This window comes from Balaenoptera ricei, chromosome 2 (genome assembly GCF_028023285.1).
Source record: "Balaenoptera ricei isolate mBalRic1 chromosome 2, mBalRic1.hap2, whole genome shotgun sequence".
Classification (NCBI taxonomy): Eukaryota; Metazoa; Chordata; class Mammalia; order Artiodactyla; family Balaenopteridae; genus Balaenoptera; species Balaenoptera ricei.
The window spans coordinates 94,693,582-94,717,342 of NC_082640.1; the positions used below are offsets into that span (position 1 = coordinate 94,693,582).

The window sequence follows — 23,761 nt, forward strand, 5'->3', positions numbered from 1 at the left end:
TGCTTTGCATCATGAAGACAAAGTTTTTACATTTTTTGAATACAAAGTTTCATTATTATACTTGATTTTCCACACTACACATTTTCCCTCTAGGAGAGTGTATCCTACTCTCCCCAGTTAAGAATTACTGGTTTATTATTTGTCACATCAAAGAAGTACTTATTATTCATCCATTTTGCATTCTTTCATGAAGTAGTGGTATTTCCAGGAAAAGTTAGGGGAGTTAAGGTTTTGGGGGAGGAACTGGTTTTAGCCTAACGTTTTAGGGCAAAAAACCGCTCTGGCTCTCATTGTCTACCAGATTATTTAGTGACTTAGTGTTATTGGGTTAATTTAATGGTGATATACAGTAAATGGGAGGTGCAGGAAGTATAAAAGTGAACAATCTTAATAACAGATGGAGATGGGAAAAGTAAGGAAGCCAAGAGAAAGTGGAGCTGTCTGGATTTCCATCTGAATCTTACCTCTAATGTACTCCCAACACTCCCACTGGTTCTCCCATCCCAATTATAGGGAGCTGAAATATATATTTCATTTTCTTCTTTACCTTTGATCTTCTTTAGAACCACCCTCCACCAGGATTATGTCTTTCCCTTTGTCAGCCATTTATTTATCATATCATTATCTTTTTTCTCCTAGTGCCATCTTCCCTTTCTACCTCCTTCAGTACTCTCAGATGGTTACTGTTCTAATTATCTGCTTAAAGTAGATGCTGCAGAGTATAAGAAATCCTTCATTAAAGTATACCTTTAATGAATAAAGAAGATGAATTTTATAGTATGTAGTAGATTCTTAGAGTAACTTAACATTTTTTAATCATTGGGTATCTGTTATATGCTATGCATTATACTAAGCTGAGACTACAAAGATGAATAAGACATGGTCCAGATCCTCATGGAATTCACAGTCTAGTATATAAGACAAGCATGTGAGCAGATAGAGAAAGATATGGTAAACTGTTTTGTGAAGACTGAAAGCTTTCACAAGGAATATGGTATTTGAAAAAAGTTTAGAAAATAGGTAGGAATTTTTCTTGAGCAGGGAATTTCTAATCAGAGAAAACAGCTTCATATCTTTCATAAAGATATGAAAGATTAAAGTAGAAGAAATCTTCACATTTGACATCTTTAATAGAGATCAGACTAATGAAAATTACATGGTAAATGCTGAACTCGTCCTACTCACTCCATATACCTATACATTCAAGCTAGGAACCCTCATTTTAGATATAAGAAATGGAATATTCAGATATTTTAATTAGTTAAAATTTAGATCAAATATAAGGAAGATTGTCAAATAGGCTTTATGCGAAAGGTATGAAATCCAGAGACCTCTGAATCATCAGCCAACAGACCTTGAATAATTTTAGAATATTTCAGGTTTGGGTTTTGATTTGAATTTTTGAGTTGGGCTTTTTCTTTACTTAATTTGGATTCCAAATTACAGCAAATGCCGTGAATAATGTTTTGATGAATTATTTGCCTTTTAAAAATCTTTTATCCCAAGATTTTGTTTATTGAAAACATATGTTCTCTTAGTAGTTCTCTTAAGTGGTCAAATAAGGCGTTATTTAACCATTTTACAAAGAAAAAAACTGAATCTTGGGGGGTTATGGGATTTTTTTATTGTAAGTCACAGGGACTCAACTCTAACTTAACTAAAAAAAAAATGTATTGGCAGATCTAACAATTTTAAAGGTAAAGGATCAAGACTAAATGATTATATATAAATAAATATTTTATAATTTCTCCATCTAGTCTAGACTTACTGTCCTCTTTACTTCTCACAGTCCTGCCTTCCATTTCTACTCTCACTATATACTTGTTCAAAACATATGAAAATGTCTTAGTAACTTCTTTTAGATTGATTTAGTACTGCAATTATTGTTAGTTCATAGTAGATTAAAGTACAGATTTATTGTAAATGTAGTCTCTTGATCTCCATGGGATTTTCCCCTTAGATTATTATTTGTGGATGAATATTATTACATATTGCTAGAGTGACACTACATTCACTTTCTTAGATGTAAGTGCTGAACACTTGTACACATAAATAAGTGGATAGAAATTAAAGTTTCATTATAGCATTTCACTTAATTCTTTGAATTCCTGAGTAATGATGTCAAAATTCACATTGTGATTTAGCAATAAAAATTGTTTTTTAATGATTTATTATGTGATAGCTCAGCTAGGCTCTTTTTCAATTTCGCTGAAATTAAAGAATTGCAAACTACGTGACTTGCAAAAGAATTTGTTAACCAGATACGGGTATCACTTATTTTTTCAACACCCATACTGATAATTCAGTTTGTTGTTTTATTTACCTCCTCGGAGGTTTTCACAGCCCAGGAGACAAGGCACCATGGTAGGGTTCAGGATGGGTGAGAAGAATGCCTTTCTTTTGTGAAGTGGGCAAAAGGTACTATCAAAGGAAGGTAGAAAAGATAGTTTGCACCTCCTGTATAAGAACAGAACAGTTTTAGGAAAGAACTCTCATGGAAATTGGTTCCCTGAATCTGCCCCTTATGTCTATACTTCTTTAAAATCTTCATGGACATGAGATAGGCAGACTCCAGTTTGAGCCTGTGATATGGTTCATTATGTAGAAGATGCCTATGACTTATCTGATGTTACAGATCAGTTTTTACATAATTTCCTTGATGTTAAGGTTTATGTAGTTATGAGGTTTCCTGAATGCTAATGCTAGGAATAAAAAGAAACTCAAAGATTCAAGTTATCTATTGGAACATTAGAAACTGTTTTTTAAGATGAAGAATTGTCTTTGTGTTTAAATTCCCATGTATTTTAACAGTGTTCATTTTTTAACAGGTGGCCAATATGTTCTACATTGTAGTGATTATGGCTCTTGTATTACTTAGTTTTGGTGTTCCCAGAAAGGCAATACTTTATCCTCGCGAAGCGCCATCTTGGACTCTTGCTAAAGACATAGTTTTTCATCCATACTGGATGATTTTTGGTGAAGTTTATGCATATGAAATTGATGGTAAGGATTTATGTGTACAAATATATCTTTTGGTTATTTCATATTTCAAAGTCAAAATTGCATTATAGTAATATTACAAATTTTCACAAATCAAACTGTTACCAACCTAAGTCCTCCCACGATACATTAGTTAATCCCAGAAGAAACATAGCAAAAATTAATTGAAAAAAAGTATTTCAGAATTTTTTTTAGCTGCAATTAATGGAATCTGGCCTAAACTGACTTACACAGTAAGGACATATATTAGCTCACATAACAGAAAGTTCAGAGGTAGAGTGGTCTTTGGGATTGGTTAATTCATGCTAAGGACACATTCTTTTTCATCCCAGTCCTCTGTAATAAGTGTCTGATTCATACAGGTTTTCCTTTACAATTGTAAGACTCTGTCACAAGCAACAGGAGGAAGGAGACACTGTTTTCCATTGGTTCTCTTCAGGCGAAAAAGTCCCTTTCCCAGATGCCTTCTATTGAACCGGTTTTTTAATCTCATTAGCTCAAATTGGCTTCAGTCTGCCTGTCTCTAAACAGGGCAGGGGTAATGGAATTACATTGATTAGTTGGATTGTATATACTCTTGAATTGTAAAATTCAACCCTGAATACATTCTCTGCATAAAGCTATTCTATTGTTTTAGTTAAAAAGGCTAGATAACTTGTGAACATAGTTGATACTGCCAACTTTCAAGGATGTTCTTCTGACCTTCACATTGAGTTATAGAATCTTTATTTTGTTAGTTTGCTCATGTTCTCTCCATCTCTCTCTCTCTCTCTCTCTCTCTCTCTCTCTCTCTCGCATCTTTACTCCTCCATCACCCCCATTCTGTGTTGCTCCTTACCCACCTATTTATAGGTGATTAGATCAGGGGATGGTCACATAGTAGTCATCAGTTGTTATGAGATGTTGGTTAAAACAGTGAGGTTTTACCAGCCTGGTAAAATTTTGTGTTTAATGGCTTCCTGTTTAGTGTCATTTCCAGGTTTTTATCGTCTGCTTTTTCTTATGTGGCTCTAGTTTAGTTATAACGCATTGGATATAGTTTTTCACTCTCCTGCATTCTCTTTCTTGGGTATTTGCTTCATCATACTAATCTGAATAGAGTGGAAATAGATTCAGAAAATTTTTTAGGAGTGAAAGGACCTTATGCATCAGTTTGCTCATAAAACCATTTTATGTGAAAGGAATGATACAGCCATGATGAGAATTTCAATGATGTATATTTTTTAAATGCTTACAAAACACCAGGTGCTAAGTGTATTATAAAGATTTGTATAAAACTTGTCACTAGTTCAAGATTATTTAATTCAAATCCTGGCCCTACTTGAATTTATTTTACTTTATTCCTCATAACTCTGTGGTGGGTATTAAAGCTCTTCCCTTCCTTAATTCAGCTGTGTTATGGCTTCAGAAACATTCCAGATGGAGGCAATGAAATGCAAGGAATTCAGATCTAATCATTGTATATTTAAGAGGCACTTTAACCATTCCTTCAACCCTCCTTTGTGGCCTAATAAGCTAAAGTCAGTAATCATTATGTTTGTAAATTTACTATGAGTTTATCATACTCTTTTCTGGTTCAGTTATTTTTCTTATAGAAATGTGTGGCTGAATCTGGGAGTTTTATTCTTCTTAATGCTCCTCTGGCTAAACCCTACCTTGGAGGGTAGACATAATACAGAAATACACTTCCTTGTATGGAGTAGAGTCGTAGAATAGTACCCACATCCTTCACAAAATTCTTCTCTTTTGGAATACTGTTAAGTTGGTGTTTGTATGGCTGCCTGCCCAGAAGCTTTTGCTAGAATCTGTGAAACAGATATGTACATAATCAAAACTTCCTTCAAACAAACCTACACAAATATTGACTAGAAGCAGTAACTGGTAAATTACTGTTTTAATTTTTTTTTTTTTCTTTCTCAAGTTTGTGCAAAGGATTCCAGTATCACTGAAATCTGTGGTCCTGGGACATGGTTGACTCCATTTCTTCAAGCAGTCTACCTCTTTGTTCAGTATATCATTATGGTCAATCTTCTTATTGCATTTTTCAAGTAAGAATTTTATTTGGTTGCTTATTGTAATGAGATCATTTAATATATAGTTCTCTTTTTGAAGGAACTATACAAAATTTAAAATATAAAGATTTTATTGAGGCTTAAACTACTAAAAATTATTTTTAAAAATTACAAATAAGAAAGCATGCATTTTCAAAATCAAATTAATTCTAAATTTGAGACTATCTTTCAACATGCAGTTTTTTTATAAATTTAATCTTTATTTGGTATTTATTACAAGGTGGCCAGGGAATACACATGCAGTATACAAAACAGAAAGGCAAATAGAAAATTCTTCAGTAATCCCATTCTTAGTATTTTGGTATACATCCTTTTTATCTTTTGTATATATGAACCACTTTTTCTTTTCAAAAATAATGTTCTTATATTCTGTATACTGTTTTTAACTAAGCAAAACATGAATATTATCCTACATTAATAAATATCCCTCTCCAGTTTTTTAATGACTACCTCGTATTCCATGATATAGACTGTAATTTTTAAGCCAATATGTTATATTGCTCCATTCGATTGTTTATAATTTTTTGTTCCCCAAAACCACATTGTGGTTAAATTTTTTATTAATCCTTATGTATTTCCTTAGAGTGTTTTCCTAAAAGTAGAACTATTCAATATATGTATATTTCGGACTTCTTCTATTTAAGTCAAAATAGGCCTGTGTCTCCAAATCTCTGCTAACAGTAGGTATTATCTTTTTAATGGTTGCTAATTTGACAGTACATAAGAGTCTTGTTTTTATTTGCACTTATTTTGTTACTACTCAGGTTGAATATTTTCTTCTGTTTTTGTCCTTTATATATAATTTTAAAAGCTTAAAATCATATTTTCTGCCGATTTTTCTGGGAGTTTATAATTAAGACCCTCAACAATATCAAACTTTGCCTTATACTATTGCATGTATTTTTTTCCAGTTTCGCATTTGCCTTTTAGTCTTGTTTATGGTGGGGTACTTCTTTGAATCCTTGTTTAGAGCAGAATTACAATAAAATTTTAGTATTTAAAACTTTAAAATGTGATTAGCTAAGTTTGTTTATTTTTATTCTTTGTTATTCAAGCAATGTGTATTTACAAGTGAAGGCAATTTCCAATATTGTATGGAAGTACCAACGTTATCATTTTATTATGGCTTATCATGAGAAACCAGTTCTGCCTCCACCACTTATCATTCTCAGCCATATAGTTTCTCTGTTTTGCTGCATATGTAAAAGAAGAAAAAAAGACAAGACTTCGGCTGGACCAAGTAAGTAAAATATATTAAGGCAAATGTTTTTATTTTATCACTTATCAGTATTACACTGAAAGCTAAGTATTTTTTTTAAATAAATAAATTTATTTATTTATTTATCTTTGGCTGCATTGGGTCTTCGTTGCTGCACGCGGGCTTTGTCTAGTTGCGGTGAAGTGGGGCTACTCTTTGTTGCGGTGTGCGGGCTTCTCATTGTGGTGGCTTCTCTTGTTGTGGAGCACAGGCTCTCGGCACGCGGGCTCTAGAGTGCTGGCTCAGTAGTTGTGGCGCACGGGCTTAGTTGCTCCGCGGCATGTGGGATCTTCCCGGACCAGGGCTCGAACCTGTGTCCCCTGCGTTGGCAGACAGATTCTTAACCATTGCGCCACCAGGGAAGTCCCTGAAAGCTAAGTATTAATTTTATTCAGAAGACTTAACTGGTTAATGTTATTGTAAAGGCTTTTGTTGAATTTGCCTAAACATAAAAGAATTTAAAGTGCAATATGGTTATCTATAAAAGTAAATTTAGTATTAAACTTCCTTTTTTGGTATGGCATCTCAATTTGGTTTTGTTAAAATGCTAGTGTAAACCATAATAACACTTGCTGTTCTACAAACCATTTTGACTGCTGTGTAAACAATAACACTTTTAGTACATTCTGTATACTACGTGAGACGTAATAAACTCTGCCTAAAATTTTACAGTGGCTTTTTATTCTACCAAATCATTTCTTATATTCTTCTACCTAGGTATGCGAAGGAGAGGTGTGAGAGGGAGATGGGGAAGGGTATTTTATAGGAAAAGGAGGAAGTACTGGAAACTATTCTTCCAGCATCACACTGTGAGTGAAGAAAGAAGTAGAAATACTTGTTTAGGGCTTTAGAAACACACCAGTAAAAAGAGAAAAAAAATTGCAGATGATTTACATAGCCTTATGAACTCTAAATAACATAAAACTCATGAGCTAAAGTTTTTCTCTATGTCTCTGTTAATTTTTTTTTTTTCTTTTCCCTCCTTAGAACTTTTTTTAACAGAAGAAGATCAAAAGAAACTTCATGATTTTGAAGAGCAGTGTGTTGAGATGTATTTTAATGAAAAAGATGACAAATTCCATTCTGGGAGTGAAGAGAGAATTCGTGTCACTTTTGAAAGGTTCAGAAACTCTTCAATTTTAACTGATTTTATGTCAGAGTGGGTTCTGTTAGTTACGTCTCTTACACATGGTCATTGTTCAATTTATGTTTGTCAAACAAGTAAGTTTAGTAATGGTTTTACATAATATATTGGGAGACAGTTCAGTTCTTTACTTCTAAGACTTCATGTAAGTCAGTAAGTCAGTCTCTTAATTGTTTTTGGACCCTTGTTACAGAGAGCAGAAAAGAGTTGGTGGAGAAAAGTTAAACTGTCTTAATTGTTTTAAAACATGTTTCTTTCCGTTAGTTTTGCTACGTTCTAAAAGTATATGGTATTTGTGTAGGTACAATAATGGTAATAGTAGTTTATGTGTATGTAGCTGAATACACAGTTTTGTGTTACTCTGATGGGGGAATAAATAGCCTATGGTACAAAAGTGTGTTTTAAAATCTTATATTTTTATTATAATAGGATTAGCACTTGATCCTTCTTTTTTAAATTATTTATTTATTTATTTATTTTTGGCCGTGTTGGGTCTTAGTTGCGGCACGGGGACTCTTCTTTGCAGTGTGCAGGCTTCTGCCTAGTTGTGGCATGTGGGCTTCTTTCTAGTTGGGGCGTGTGGGCTCCGGGGCGTGCAGGCTCCAGAGTGTGTGGGCTCAGTTGTTGTGGTGCGTGGGCTCTCTAGTCGTGGCGCGTGGGCTCCAGAGCTTGTGGGCTCAGTAGTTGCAGCACGCGGGCTTAGTTGCCCCACAGCACGTGGGATCTTAGTTACCTGACCAGGGATCGAACCCGTGTCCCCTGCATTGGCAGGCGGATATTTCAAAACCATTAATTTTTAACATTTGTAAAACTCCTGTGTTTCCCTTACAGAGTGGAACAGATGTCCATTCAGATTAAAGAAGTTGGAGATCGCGTCAACTATATCAAAAGATCATTACAATCATTAGATTCTCAAATTGGCCATTTGCAAGATCTTTCAGCCCTGACTGTAGATACATTAAAAACACTCACTGCCCAGAAAGCTTCAGAAGCTAGCAAAGTTCACAATGAAATCACACGAGAATTGAGCATTTCCAAACATTTGGCTCAAAACCTTATTGATGATGGTCCTGTAAGACCTTCTGTGTGGAAAAAGCACAGTGTTGTAAATACACTTAGCTCCTCTCTTCCTCAAGGTGGTCTTGAAAGTAATAATCCTTTTCTTTGTAATATTTTTATGAAAGATGAAAAAGATTCCCGATCTAACATATCTGGTCAGGATTTACCTGTAATACCCCAGAGAAAAGAATTCAATTTTCCAGAGGCTGGTTCCTCTTGTGGTGCCTTATTCCCAAGTGCTGTCTCTCCTCCAGAACTGCGACAGAGACAACATGGAGTAGAAACCTTAAAAATGTTTAGTAAAAATCAAAAATCAGGCAGTTCATCTAATAGCATACCACATGTATCATCCCCACCAACCAAATTTTTTGTTAGTACACCATCCCAGCCAAGTTGCAAAAGCCACTTGGAAACTATAACCAAAGATCAAGAAACTGTTTGTTCTAAAGCTGCAGAAGGAGATAATGTAGAATTTGGAGCATTTGTAGGTAAGTTTGGCAAACTGATACTTGTACATCAGCATTATTTATTTTTTAATTATAATTATCACCTTAGAAATAAAAATAAATTGCTTATTATTGAAATCATGTACTTGTGTGACAAGTGGACTACCTTTTCATAGAGTATAGTTCTAAAAATTTTTTAAGGAGTCAGAAGTCAGGGAAGTAGGTTGAATTGGGCTATACTAGTTATATTAGCACATACCTCTTTGGTGCAACTTACTATAATAACAATTGTGTGGAAAACTTATTTGGACTCTGTCTTTTGAATTTAAGCATAGTCTCTTGAATTTGATCAACTTTTGTTGAAAGAACTTGAGTGATTTGTAAGTGTTGCAAGACAAAGGTATAGGGGAGGCTAGAAGTAACTGGAAAAGAGCAGTGTTTTATAAATAGGCTGACCATATAGTTTTTCATCCAAACCAGTACACTTTTGAGAGTGAAAGGGTGTGTTACTAATATTTACATTAGGATAATAGGGAAAGCCAAGACTCTACTTGGAAAATGAGTATTTATGGTCAACCCATTTATATACCCAGAGAGTATATACCCAGAGATCACTTCAGAAAGGAATGATTCATTCTTTTTTTTTTTTTTATTTGTATTTATTTATTTATTTATTTTTGGCTGTGTTGGGTCTTTGTTTCTGTGCGAGGGCTTTCTCTAGTTGCGGCGAGTGGGGGCTACTCTTCATCGCGGTGCGCGGGCCTCTCACTTTCGCGGCCTCTCTTGCTGCAGAGCATAGGCTCCAGACGCGCAGGCTCAGTAGTTGTGGCTCACGGGCCTAGTTGCTCTGCGGCATGTGGGATCTTCCCAGACCAGGGCTTGAACCCGTGTCGCCTGCATTGGCAGGCAGATTCTCAACCACTGCGCCACCAGGGAAGTCTAGGAATGATTCATTCTTATACCTCACCTCAAGTAAAATAAGGACTGAAAATATATTTATTTTGGCAATGATAACATGTTAATAACATTGGTGAAAACTGTTTCAGTGAAGGATGTGATAGAGGAAGAAGCCTGATTATAGTGAAATAAAGTACAAATGGGAGGAGTGAATGTAGAGAGTGACTGGGGGGGCGACTCTTAAAAGCTTGGCAGTGAAGGCAAAAAGAAAGAACTAATATTGTGGTTTGTATGTTTAAGGTTTCATTTGTTTTGTTTTTAATGATGATGTTTTGTTATTTAAATGTTGACATTATGCCACGTGGAAGGAAAAGGTGAAGAGGGAATGCTTTGTAGAGCTAGCTAAGCCCCAAATATTTGTAGAATATAGTGTTCTAACAGCCTTCCTCTTAGATTATTAAAGATAAAAGTATTTAACAAAAAATTCTTAGAAAACAACTTGGGTTGTTCGTGGACATAACCAGAATGTTCCAAGGTTTGAAGAAGGCCCTCTGTCTCTTCAAGTTTGAATTTTTCCTTCAGGTGGCTTCCTAACCTTGTCTTTAACACTTATATGAGCCTTCCCAGCCTAGGAATTTACCTAGTCATGGAACATGTATAGAGATGGTTCACAGAATGTTATGTCTATGTAAATATCTCCACAATTAGGGCCAACCCCATGGATTATCTAGGTACTGAGCATGCTGATCTCTACTGCTAGGCTATGTGAGTTCACTGTGGGTTTATAGAGACAACTTTTCCTACATAAAATCTATCCCAGTTTATTTTTAAAAAACATATTTTAGTCTGTTTGTTAATATATTGCCAGTGGTATGGATATGTAGATATAGATATCTATATGTTTGATGTCTATATTTATATGTAATATGTATATATGTATAATAAATATATATAATGCTTTTTTTTATTGAGAGTAAAAATGATTGCTCACCCTCTTCTAAATTTCAAGCAGTTCACTTCATATCACATGTTGGATTCTTTTAGGATCCTGTTACTGTAAACTTGAACTACTCATCTTCTCCAGCTTTTTGACACCTATTTTCAGTATTTATCAGGAAAGCTACAGGAAACTTCAGAGCCATCAAAACTACTTACAAGACAACATACGTCACTTGTTTGACTAGACTAGGCAATGACATTATTTTGATAGAATTAAAAAAAAACAAGTATTTTTTGTTGTAATCGTTTTTTTTTCTTTTTTAAGGACACAGAGATAGCATGGATTTACAGAGGTTTAAAGAAACGTCAAACAAGATAAAAGAAATATTATCCGTAAGTAAATCCTTATAGCAGTGCGATTATTTTGCTATTTTGGAGTATATAGAATTAATAGAATTAAATAGAATTAAACATATTTTTCAGGAAAAATACAGTGTTAGCAGAAACCATCATCAACATGAGAGTTCCAAATATTTGAAGCTTATACACAATTTGAAAAAAAGAAAAAACAGTTGAGGAATATGAAAAAATGTACAAATAGCTTGCATTTTTTAACTGAAATTAAAAAATCACCTATTTAACATTTCTCTTAAAAAATGCTTCTCCCTGTATGATTTCCACAGACTACTCATTGAGCTCAACTCTTTCCCAGGCCCCAAAATTCATTAGACTATAACCCTGCTTCGCAAGGACCCTGTGGTCTAGCAATGAAAAGCTGAATATGCCAGTAACTACAGTATCGCGTGCAACTGTAAGATGTTCAATAAATGTTGGTTAAATGAGTTTTAAAGTGTACAGAACAACTAGCAGAAAGGTGTGTTTCCTGGCTGAAAATTTTTATTTCTTAACTGTTGCTTTCATAAATTACCAATAACTAATTTGAGCTTTAAGGGTAATAACAGCTACATCAAGATAATTAAGAAGACCTGGAAAAGTGCTAATTAAGCTTCTCCATCCCTTAAGAACTTAAGTTGTGGAAATGATCAAGTGATAAATACAACGGAAATAAAGTTTTTCCTAAAACTAAAGCCAAGGAAATGATAATGATATAAGCTTTTATAAATGATTATTTCTCATATGATCTATAGTTAATTGTGAAATTGCTGTCAGGACATGTTACTTATTACCCTACATCTAAAAGGTAGACTCAAGTGCATTTTTTGTAATATAAATACCAACTTTTTTTTTTTGGGCCGTGCCACTCAGCTTGCAAGATCTCAGTTCCCTGACCAGGGATTGAACCTGCGCGCTTGGTAGTAAAAGCGCAGAGTCCTAACCACTGGACTGCCAGTAATTCCCCAACATTTGTATTTTTAATAGCATACATTTTGATTGAACTATTGTACTAAAGTGAATAATTTAATTTAATGTCTATTAACTAGATTTTGTTAACTTTGGATTGAATTGGTGACTATATGGAAATTGAGATGTAGTGATTCCAGGAGGTCCCTTTCTTTCCATATTTGCCTTTAAGTTTGTATCTCTTACCTCAAATAAGACCATCAGAATGATGTAAGAAATACGATTATGGAGTATTCAAAGATGCCTAAATATCAGGTAAAGCCTCTTACTTGTGGGAGTCAAAAACTTAACTTAGGGCTTCCCTGGTGGCGCAGTGGTTAAGAATCCGCCTGCCAATGCAGGGGACACGGGTTCATGCCCTGGTCCAGGAAGATCCCACGTGCCGCGGAGCGGCTAGGCCCGTAAGCCACAACTACTGAGCCTGCGCGTCTGGAGCCTGTGCTCCGCAACAGTGAGAGGCCCGCGCACTGCGATGAAGAGTGGCCCCCGCTTGCCACAACTAGAGAAAGCCCTCGCACAGAAACGAAGACCCAACACAGCCAAAAATAAATAAATAAATAAATAAATTTATTAAAAAAAAAAAAGTTAACTTAAAATATACATATACATTTAGATAGAGGAAGTAGGTAAGATAAACTTAACATAAGACTATAATTTGTATGATGTATTCTAACCATTTTAATTCTGTGACATACTTCTAAAGGTCTGAATTTTCCATTATATATGATGCCTTACAGAGAAGGAGAAAACTAAATAAATAGGTTGAATGCATTTAGGTAGCATTAGCTGACACATGATGATGAAAAACAAGGGAAGAAGAAACGAATGAGAAAAAGTAATAAGTAGAAAGAAGAACTGACAAAGCTCTACCAGAGTTGGTTTTATAATTCTTAAAATGTAGACATGATATGTCTACATTCCATATGGGGTTTTTCTTGAAAAGGTTTTAACTGAAGTGTATTTTACAGTAAATGAAGTGTTTTATGGACCTTCGTAACTTTTAAGAGTTTTTTTGTAATTTGGAATTATTTAAGTTTAATAAAATTTCTTATCACACTCTCTTTCTCCTATATGCAAATACCCTTTAATTAAAAATATGGACCCAGTATGTTATGTTGCTCAATTGTAGAGTCCATTTGTGTCAGTGTAAGAGAGCCCAGTGCCTCTTAATTTAGTCCTTCCTTATAGTATAATTAGTTGTTCAAGAGAGATGTACATGATAATTTGGGTAGTATATTTGTTCAGTTTTTATTAGTGAAAGTAATTTTTTAAATGTTTAAATTTTATAGTTGGGTACTTGGTATCCTAGAATTTTAGAGATAGTTATTGATACCTTTTAGCAGTTAGTAATAAAACTTAGTAATAGGGCTTCCCTGGTGGCGCAGTGGTTGAGAATCTGCCTGCCAATGCAGGGGACACGGGTTTGAGCCCTGGTCTGGGAAGATCCCACATGCCACGGAGCAACTGGGCCCGGAGCAACTGGGCCCGTGAGCCAGAATTACTGAGCCTGCGCGTCTGGAGCCTGTGCTCCGCAGCGGGAGAGGCCGCGATAGTGAGAGGCCCACGCACCGCGATGAAGAGTGGCCCCCGCTTGCCACAACTAGAGAAAGCCCTCGCACAGAAACGAAGACCCAACACAGCCATAAATAAATAAATAAATAAATACATACATCTGATTGTCTTTTAAAAAAAAAAAAAAAACTTAGTAATAGGGGCATTAGTGCCTAAGTGGCATTTGACCCCAAGTTTGACTCTAAACCTGTACACTTGAATTTTAGCCAGGAAAATTCTGAGGGCTGGGAATGGATATGGAGAAAGTAAATCTTTGGAGTGATTCTGACTTAGAGAATTGACATGACACCACAGTAAAAGGTTAGAACTGCTAACTAGCAGTTAGAACTGCTAACTAGCAGTCTTAGAGTTGTCAAACTCATCATGTCAAAACCTCAAATTCACCATCATCTACCCGCTCAGCAGACATATTTCTTTTCCTCCTGCATTTCCTACCTCTGTTAATAGCATCAGCATCCTAGTTTACCAGGACAAACTTGCACTCTTACTTCTCCCTTCCAGTCAATGGCCAAGTCTACTTGGTTTTGCTTCCTAAATACTTTTTTAGTGTCTCTACTTTTCTCAATCCTTAGTTATAGTTACCCTGACTTAGGCTGTTAATTATCTAATTTATATTTCATTGAACTTTTAAGGTATCTTTAACAAGGTGTCACAACAGCAGTTGAAGGAATTTGTCATGACACTCTGATGGCATTTTGCTGTTGTGAAGCACTTGATATATGGTGGGAAATCATTTATAATAAATGGACATTTCCTAATGGTAAATGGTAGATGTTAGGGTTTCCCCCCAGATTGCACCTTTTAACAATGAACCTATTAAATGAACTTAAAACAGGAGTATGCTGAAAATTTTTAAGTGAGCAAATAACTTCCTGGTAAAAACAAGAAGAAATAACAAGTTTCTGTGAGTGGGAAGAAAAATGGTGGCTATGTTTTAAATTTAGCAACTGTGAGTACTTAGAGGAAAAGAACTATAATAATAGAATAATGAGCTCTAGCTCGTGATGGTTAGAGGTTTTGAGTTCTTGAACATTTGTGGGTTATACATCCCTTTGAAAATGTAATGAAAACTACAGACCACCTTCCCAGGCAAATGCACATATACAAATTTTTTTCTTTTAAAATATAGAGTTTTACAAATACCTCGAAGCCCACTCATCAGTCCCACACTAGAATTTCTATCAAAGATGGTTCTATGAAATTGATGTGTCATTGCATCAAAGAGTATATATCAAAGAAAGTACTTAAGTAAAACAATCAAGAAATAGGTAGAACTGGTTCCAAAAGGAACAACTAAAATCAGAAAGGAAATCAGAGTTGCCTTGTGACAATAGGAAAAAGGTTAGCACTTTTTGCTTGGCTATATATCAATAAATCAGCTGTAATGTGAAGAATGTGAAACATCAAAGGTAGAAAAACTTAATTTTCTTGAGATGTTTAAGTTAAATTTATTTAATGAAAGTAATAGCTTATTGTGGTAGTAACATTTTAAAACTCATTGTTTCTGAGGGGTGGTAGAGATTTGGAAATATTTTAAAGTTACATGGTAGTATGACCTGTGTATAGCTGAAAAGAAGAAACAGGGTGAAGGTATCAGATCTTCCGCATTACTTTAATGAATTTCATTAGTTCATCTGGGAAAACGAATAGGTAAAAAGAAGAAAATGGGGGAGAATTAGTTGTTAGATACTAAAATATCTATACAGGTGGTACAATTGAAACATGAATATTTAGTGAAACATTTTGGTGACTCCAAAATAACCCTTCTACAAATACAAATTTAATAAGGGTTGGATTAGAAATTGATGAGAAAAGGAATGCTTTGTCAGTAAACAGACAAATTGGACAACTGGGTAGAAATTTGGAAACGTCTGTTTCATATCACTTCATAAGCTCAGATGAATTCTGGATTTAAATATAAAAATTCAAAGTATAAAAAAACTTAAGAAAATAGAAATATTAAGTCAGTAAAGCCAGCAGGGCTTTTTAAACAAATATTAAGGGAAGGATGTAAAGAGATGAGTACCTAAAAATATAAAGCATAGATAAAACAAATCTGAAAAAAATTGAAATTTGACAAATAATGATCAGATAGATCTTTGTTATACAAATAGCTTATACAAAGCAATAAGAAAGCTACCAAAACTCCCCAAAATAAATTTCCCCTCCACTTCTTTACTCTCCAAAGAAGAAAGTATTGCTGTTTCAATTTTAGTGTAAAATAGTAGTTTTTTTCTTTTTAAGGTGAATTGGTAAATGTTTTATTATTTTCCCTATAGTTTCCTATTTTCCTCCAATTTTTTAAATGAACTTGTATTGCTATGAAAAAGGATTCATTCAGATGGATTTATGAATAATAAGCAAGTAGGGTGTTTTGATGGCAGTTTTTGAAATTGACATTGAAGAAAATAACTGTAATTTGTAATATACCCTTTGGAGTCCAGGTAGATTAAAGCATATTGAACTAAAGAGATCCAGAGGCTCTTATACTACTTAGAGCAATGATTTGAAATTTAGTTCAATTGTTTTAAAATTGTCTATATGTACAATATGCAGAATGATATTCCTTCTGAAAACACTCTGAAACATGTGAGTTCTCGTGCTGGATTTACTGAGTGTCACAGAACTTCTATTCCTCTTCATTCAGAACGAGGTGAGTGTTTTGACTTCATGAATTATGCTAACAAACATACCTATTTAAGCTTTACAGGTATTTTATGGACATCATTAAACTTTAAATGTATTTTATGTATGTCACACACTTGAGCAGTGAATGTTTCAGAAGTCAGAAAATGCAGATTCTGGTCCATCATTGTTGTTCTTAACCTTGAATAATACATAATCTGAACATTCTAATATTTTCCAACAAATTGTTTAGACTTAAAAGATGAAAGGCAAAGACTCGCTTTTTACAAATCTGCTGACTTTAACTTTTACAATTGAATCGGTTGTATTTTAATCTGTATAGTCATTTAGTCAACTTATTTTTCAGCTTTAACCTTTAAAAATAACTAATACATTTATTTGGTTCAAAATTAAAATACACACACACACACACACACACACACAAGCACTTTGAAGATCAGTCTCAGTCTCACTCCAACCCCATGTGTAACCACTGTTATTTTTGTTTTTTCTCTAGAGTTTCATGCTTATGTAGTCATATATGACAATAGTCTTTTTTACCTCTTCATCTTTTACACAAAAGGTAGCATACCATACATGTTGTCCTGCACCTTTAATTTTTCATTTAAAAAGTTTAATGATCTGGAGATGTTTCCATATCATGCTTTTTTGGGGTCATAGTTATATGCATATAAATTTATTGTTATCTAACTTTTCAGTTATGTACATGGAATCTTTATGAGGTTCCTTAAGAAAAGCAGTACTTCCTTATTCCCCTCACCATCATTTCTCCTTTTATTCTCTTCAAGTTGGGTTTATTCCAGGAGTGCAAATTAGTTTAACATTCAAAAATAAAAGGCATGATAGTAACAAATTAAAGAAAAAAATCATATGATTATCTTAATAGCTGCAGAAAAGGCTGAATTTGATGAAATTCAACATCCATTCATGATTAAAACTCCTAGCAAAGTAAGTATAGAATGGAGTGTCCTTAATATGAATAAAGGGTATCTAACAAAAACTTACCACAGATACCATACTTCATAGTGAAATATTGAACACCCTAGAAGGAGAACAAGACAAGGATTCTATTTAACGTTTTAGCCAAAGAAAAAAAGGAAGAAAAATAAATGGTAGAAGGGTTAGGAGGGAAGAAATAAAACTCACTATTTTTGGATAACGTGGATATTATTTCTAAAGTTAGGATGCCTGTAATTTTATATCCTCATATTTCAGTTTTAGGCAGTATCTGTTGACCTCCCACTAAAGAAGACAAGGATTGAGCTCTTCCCCACCACCGTCCCCACCCCTCTCTGTTCCCTAGCCCACATGCGTGCACAGATGTCTTTACCCTTTCCCACCAGTGTAGTTACGTCATGATTTTGGTTAGATCAACACTGGATTCTCTGCTCTTTGAATAAATTTCTTCAAAATATTCAGTTTCATCATCTTGAAAAAGTTGTGCCCAGAGTCTCCTAATATATCTCAATCTGCTCTTTTTGCCCTCTTTACTTGGAATGTTCTAAGATTTCCTTTCACCGTTCATTCTTTTGTTCTAAGATTTCTCTTCACTGTTCATTCTGAGGTTTTCCTTTATTGTATCATGAGGTTGTAAATTCTAAATTAATTGAAAATTTAACATCCTCACTTTTTTTGGAAAATAGGCTTAATTCTAAAGTTTGTTTAGCATAAACAAGCAAAATGTGACAAAAGTGGCATCTTAAATGGGAAAGATGAACTGGGTTTTTTTTCCATTACTGTAAAATGATGTTTATATAAGATTATTAATTGCAACATTGTTACAGCAAGAGATTGAAATCAGGCCAAATGTCCATCAATAGGAGTTTGGTTAAATAAATTATTGTATATCCATTGTATGAAGTTCAGCATAATATCGAAGTAGAATAGAGAAATCCTCTGTGTACTGATATTGAAAGATCTCCAAGCTTAAAGTTAAAAAACCAACAACAAAAAAACCTGAAGATATATATATTATACTAGCATTTATGTTAAAAAAAGAAGATTCAGGGGTATATGTAGAAACACAAAATATCTTTGGAAGGATACACAAGAAATTTGGGAACAGAGGAAGAGCAAGGCTTTTTTTTTCCATATTCTTTTATTTCATATTGCCTTTTCACAAAAATAAATTGAATAATTTTGATATCCTGTCAAGAGACCCGTGGGACTCATATAACTCTTATGTTCAGCAGTGTTGGGGAGAGGATAAGTTATCTTAGGAAAGTTATATTATGCCTCGAAACACTTTGTTTGGTTAGTTGGTATTAAAAAAAATTTTTTTAGTTGTATAACTTTTTTATTTTTAAAATTTTCTTTTAGTGGAAAGTAACAGTAGAAGGCCATCTATAGAAGATACTCATGAAGTAGATTCCAAAGCAGCTTTACTACCGGTTTGTACATTTCAATTAAACATATGCATATTTAAAAATACTTATTTGTTAGAGAAGAGATGAAAGATGGTGATATTTTATCTGAGATTATATCTAGCTTTCAAAAATTTTTTAATGTTAGAAAACTGACCTCAGTGCATAGTAGCAGTTATGGAAAAGAGTTTCTTCCTGTAGTGAATAGTCAGGAATTATTAAAGAAAAATGTATGCAGAAGAAAGAAAGGTAGGAATCTCTGTTTGAATTGAAGCTAATGATATGAAATTATTCCCAGCCAACTGGGGTAATATTTGATTTTACAAGCACTCTTTAAAAGCAGACTTTGGCAACCAAGACAAATAGCTTGGGAGAAAGCAAAAACAATTGCTCCTTTCTAGTCAAGTATAGAAATTAGTGCTCATAATTATGATCCTGGATCATCAAGAACATATTAACTTGGCCCCATCCCCCTGGACTGAACGCTACACATGTACTCACACCCTCTTGCTTGCTCCCACCCTGGCAAGCAAGGCAACCATGAGAGCCTGGAGGTTCTTCAGAAGACAAAGAGGTCATTCAACCAGGTGTTATCAGCCCCAGGTGGGGCAAGCAAAGGTGATGGAGAAGATTCCAGGAAGCTGCCAGAGCAGGCAGGGGAGAAATCCCAGGTTGTGCATAGAACTGGGCACTATAAGTGGTTCAGTGTGCAAATGGGATGTGGATTCATCTCCGTGATAAACTGAAAGGGAAACCCCTTGGATATTCCAGTCAGTGTATTTGTACACCAGTTTTTGTTTTTTTTTTATCTTATCCTGTTAGAAGCCTTTGACCTGCTGCTGCTATTGTTTCACTCATTTCCATCATCTTATGCAGAAAGGAAACAAGAGGATCTTCTAAGTCCATCAGATGCCCATTCTTTTTTTTTTTTAAACATTACTGTATTTTTATTCATCTCATTTATGCATGTTCCTTTGTTGTGGCCACAGCAAGGGGGTTGGGGGAGAGGAAACTTTCTTCATGCATGCACAAAGGTTGTGATGTTTACTGAAGATGATGGGAAAAATTTTTCGACGTGCTCGCACCAGCTGAGGCCAGCCAGCAGTGAACCTTGGAAGTGAATTCCAGTGCCCAGAACCGGCCCATCATGGGGAGTGAGGAATCCATCCCCTCCCTGGCAGTCGTACCTTGCCCAGGAACATTTGAGAAAAGTGTTGCCCAGTCTGCAGTCTGTGACCCTGAGCGGAGAAATGCTCACCAGGAGGATCAGGTCCAGCAAGGATTCCCGGCCACCCAGTGATCCCAATTTGCCCTGCTCACTCGCCTGCCGGTTGTCCCAGATGCCCATTCTTTTTTTCTTCTTTTTTTTTTTTTTTAATATTTATGTATTTATTTGGCTGCGTTGGGTCTTAGTTGCGGCACGCGGAATCTTCATTGCAGCATGTGGGATCTTTCATTGCAGCGTGCGGGATCTTTCATTGCAGCGTGTGGACTCAGTAGTTGCGGCACTCGGGCTTAGTTGCCCTGTGGCATGTGGGATCTTAGTTCCCCGACCAGGGATCAAATCTGCATCCCCTGCATTGGAAGGCGCATTCTTAACCTCTGGACCACCAAGGAAGTCCCCCAGATGCCCATCCTTATTAAAACATTGTAGAAGCCTGAAGAAAAGAAAAAAACCATATTAACCATATTAACTTACATTGTGCTGTAAGGAGATAGATTGTATTATTAAAAATCATTTTATTAAAAAAATTATTTCAATGGGAAGGGGGTTTAGTGAGCGCAGAGTTTCACAGTAACAAATCCTCCTTTCTGGAAGGACTCATCCTGAACCTAAGCTGCACAGTTTTGCTACAAATAAGGTTCCATTGAAAATGACATCACAATGCCAAATTACAAAACTTGTGGGAGCCAGCTTATACAAACAGTATTAGATCTCTGATAACTTGAGATAGTAGAATTATTGGTTACAGATTATAAAATAAGTCTGATTAAAGCCATTAAAAAGTATTATAAATATTTCTAAAAGAGAAAAGATACTACTCAAAAATACTGGAAAATTTGGGAAAAAATTAAAAATCTCAGTTGGGGGCTTCCCTGATGGCGCAGTGGTTAAGAATTTGCCTACCAGTGCAGGGGACATGGGTTCGAGCCCTGGTCCAGGAAGATCCCACATGCCGCGGAGCAGCTAAGCCCGTGTGCCACAACTACTGAGCCTGCGCTCTAGAGCACACGAGCCACAACTACTGAGCCTGCGTGCCTAGAGCCCGTGCTTCTCAACAAGAGAAGCCACTGCAATGAGAAGCCCGCGCACCACAACGAAGAGTAGCCCCTGCTCGCCACAACTAGATAAAAGCCCGCGCGCAGCAACGAAGACCCAACGCAGCCAAAAATAAAATTAATTAATTAAAAAAAAAATCTTGGTGGGGGTTAAAATAACAGATTGGGCACAGCTGAATGGAGAATTTTGCTAAATTGGACCACAATGTAACATAGAATTATAATAAGGTGGAAAATGTGTTAAACATAAAGAGATGGAAAAATACCTCTAAATTGGCCTTGAGAGAGTAGACAATTTTTTTTTTTTTTTTGAGAGAGTAGACAATTTGAAGAGATTATAAATGACTTAGAATTTTCCAAATTGATGAAATATATGAAGATTCAAATTCAGGAAGCATAAGTCCCAAAGTGGGGAGTTAAAAATAAATCCACACCTAGAAATATAAAACTGCAGAGTAAAGCCCACCACATACACAAAAGGGCTTCAATGAAATATGCCTGTTATTAGTGATTTCTTTGTCACAGTTTGCATGATTTTAATTTTTCTCTTTATACTTTGATGTGTTTTGGCAACAGGCACATACATTTTTTTTAGAGTCATAGAAACAAATATGTATTTTAAGAAAATAAAATTGTCAACAGACAATTACAATTACGTTGTAGGAAATAACACTCATGAAATTCTTTATTCTACCTTGTGGAATGGCCTTATGGTAGCTTTTATACCAGTTTTTTATTTTATTAGTTCAGTTGTATAAAACAAATTCATATTAACTTTTCAACCCTTCATTCATGAAACATGTAGGATACAAAACAGAGATAAACAGTTATGCTTTATCTAGAGACTTTTTTCTTTAACTTTTTGTTTGTGTTTGTTTCTGACTAAAGGATTGGCTACAAGATAGACCATCAAATAGAGAAATGTAAGTAAGCCTTTTCTCATCGTTAGTGTGAAAAGTATCATAGTTATTGAATGTTGTTTTTTTCCTGCTCTTTGCATCATCTTTTTAACACTTCTTGAAATTATTGCTGATTATTTATTTTGTGATCTCCTGTCTTTACATAGAAGAGATTGGGGAATCATTTATTATAAGTTAATGTATATATTTAAATTTATGATTTTATATAGTTATACTAGTCATATTATAACCACAACTCAACTAAAATTTTCATTATAATGATACAATTATGATTTTATTATTTAGTCCTGTTTCCAACTTGCTTTTGAATAAACTTGTTCAACAACTTAGTTTGACACTTTAGTTAATAACTTCTCTGCCCGTCGTTCTAATCAACAAGCCTTTCTTCTGCTTTTGGAAAGGACTTTGATAATTAGAGCAGTAATACACAGTGTACATTAGAAAGCCTGCATACAGGAAGATCCACGAGAAAGCTGATGTGGTAATCCAGAACCAAAAGTAGAAACAAAAGGCAATCTTACAAGTAGTCATCCCCAGAAAGTGAAGATTTTCAGTACAGATTAAACATAAAGATAAAGAAGAATCAAAGATAATCTCTCTGTTTTCCAGCCTGGAAATAGTATTTTAGGATTCCAAAGGACATTAAAAAAGAGTAATCTTGTTTTGACACCCAGTTGATACTAGAAGCATGGTAAAGTTACTCTCCAATGTGAACTGCTTGAGAAGGGAAGCCAATTTGAGGGTAATTATTATATATTATACAGTGTTTTCCCTATTTCCTTCTCTGTATCAGAAATAGATGTGAATATATAGAGAAGAAAATAAACCAGGTGCTATATGTGGGTATGCAGTTGTTCAAATTGTGGAGGTATCCTGGCCCTGAATGGCACTTGGAAGACCTGTTTATAATCAGACCTCTTCAGAGAATAATGTCTTTTATAAGTAGAACTGTAGGATGTAAATGCAGAATCAGTACTTAAAGTTGATGTTAATTCAGCTAACAAGAGAACATTGAGTTACAGAATGCTGACCCATGGAAGTACCCAGAAAGGTGGAGTTGGTCAGTACTCTTTGGGTGCTAAGAGTGGTTTATCAGCAGTAGACAAAGGGCTGATGCTAGGGTCAAAGTATTTCCTATAGGAAATATTTATGTTACTAAGGTGAAAGCCAACAGGAAATATCAGGATCAGATAGAATGTAAGAGCTAGAAAGAGATTACCAAGGTCTCCTACTCAAGTGGTCCTTTCTGGATCTAGTCCTTTTAGTCCTGAGCAAGGCCACATAACTGTATAATGGGAGAGCTAAGCTTCTAATCTATTTTTCTTGATTCCCATTCCCCTTTCCTTTCCACTACACTTGTCTCTAATTTGCACTGGAATCTTTGGGATTAATAGAACCTACACTTGGTACCAGTATATGTTGTTATAAATAAATATATTCAACATTGGAAAAAAACTTTTTCAACATTAGCAGTTGAATTTTGCAAAATGATATATAATTGCTGTTCTCTCTATTCTTTGCCCATCAATTCTGTTGAAGTATTTTTAGAATCCTGCAAAGTCATTTCAAGGCATTATTAAAGTACTGGAATGAATCTCCACAAATAGAAGAGTCATGGAATATTTTACTGTATTAGTACTGAACCTTCAGTTTGGCATCAAACTACTAATAATATTTATGTAGGCATAAATTGGAGGTAAAAGTTGTTGATAAAGTATATGCATATGGATTTATACATATCCATGTATGAATTTGGTACAAGCTTAAGGGAAGTGGCAAATATTCAAACAAAAGTGAATCTGA

The 23,761-nt window shown here is 34.9% G+C and overlaps 1 protein-coding gene across 1 annotated transcript in view; it reads left to right on the top strand.

Moving 5' to 3' along the window:
- Positions 1-23,761, top strand: part of TRPM7 (transient receptor potential cation channel subfamily M member 7) — a 111,906-nt gene that overhangs the window by 71,609 nt on the left and 16,536 nt on the right. The window contains exons 22-30 of the mRNA XM_059913310.1: positions 2,829-3,003; positions 4,922-5,048; positions 6,128-6,312; positions 7,318-7,450; positions 8,306-9,021; positions 11,141-11,208; positions 16,306-16,402; positions 18,715-18,785; positions 21,927-21,961. Of these exons, the coding sequence (XP_059769293.1) occupies positions 2,829-3,003; positions 4,922-5,048; positions 6,128-6,312; positions 7,318-7,450; positions 8,306-9,021; positions 11,141-11,208; positions 16,306-16,402; positions 18,715-18,785; positions 21,927-21,961 (1,607 nt within the window). The remainder of the gene's footprint in view (positions 1-2,828; positions 3,004-4,921; positions 5,049-6,127; positions 6,313-7,317; positions 7,451-8,305; positions 9,022-11,140; positions 11,209-16,305; positions 16,403-18,714; positions 18,786-21,926; positions 21,962-23,761) is intronic.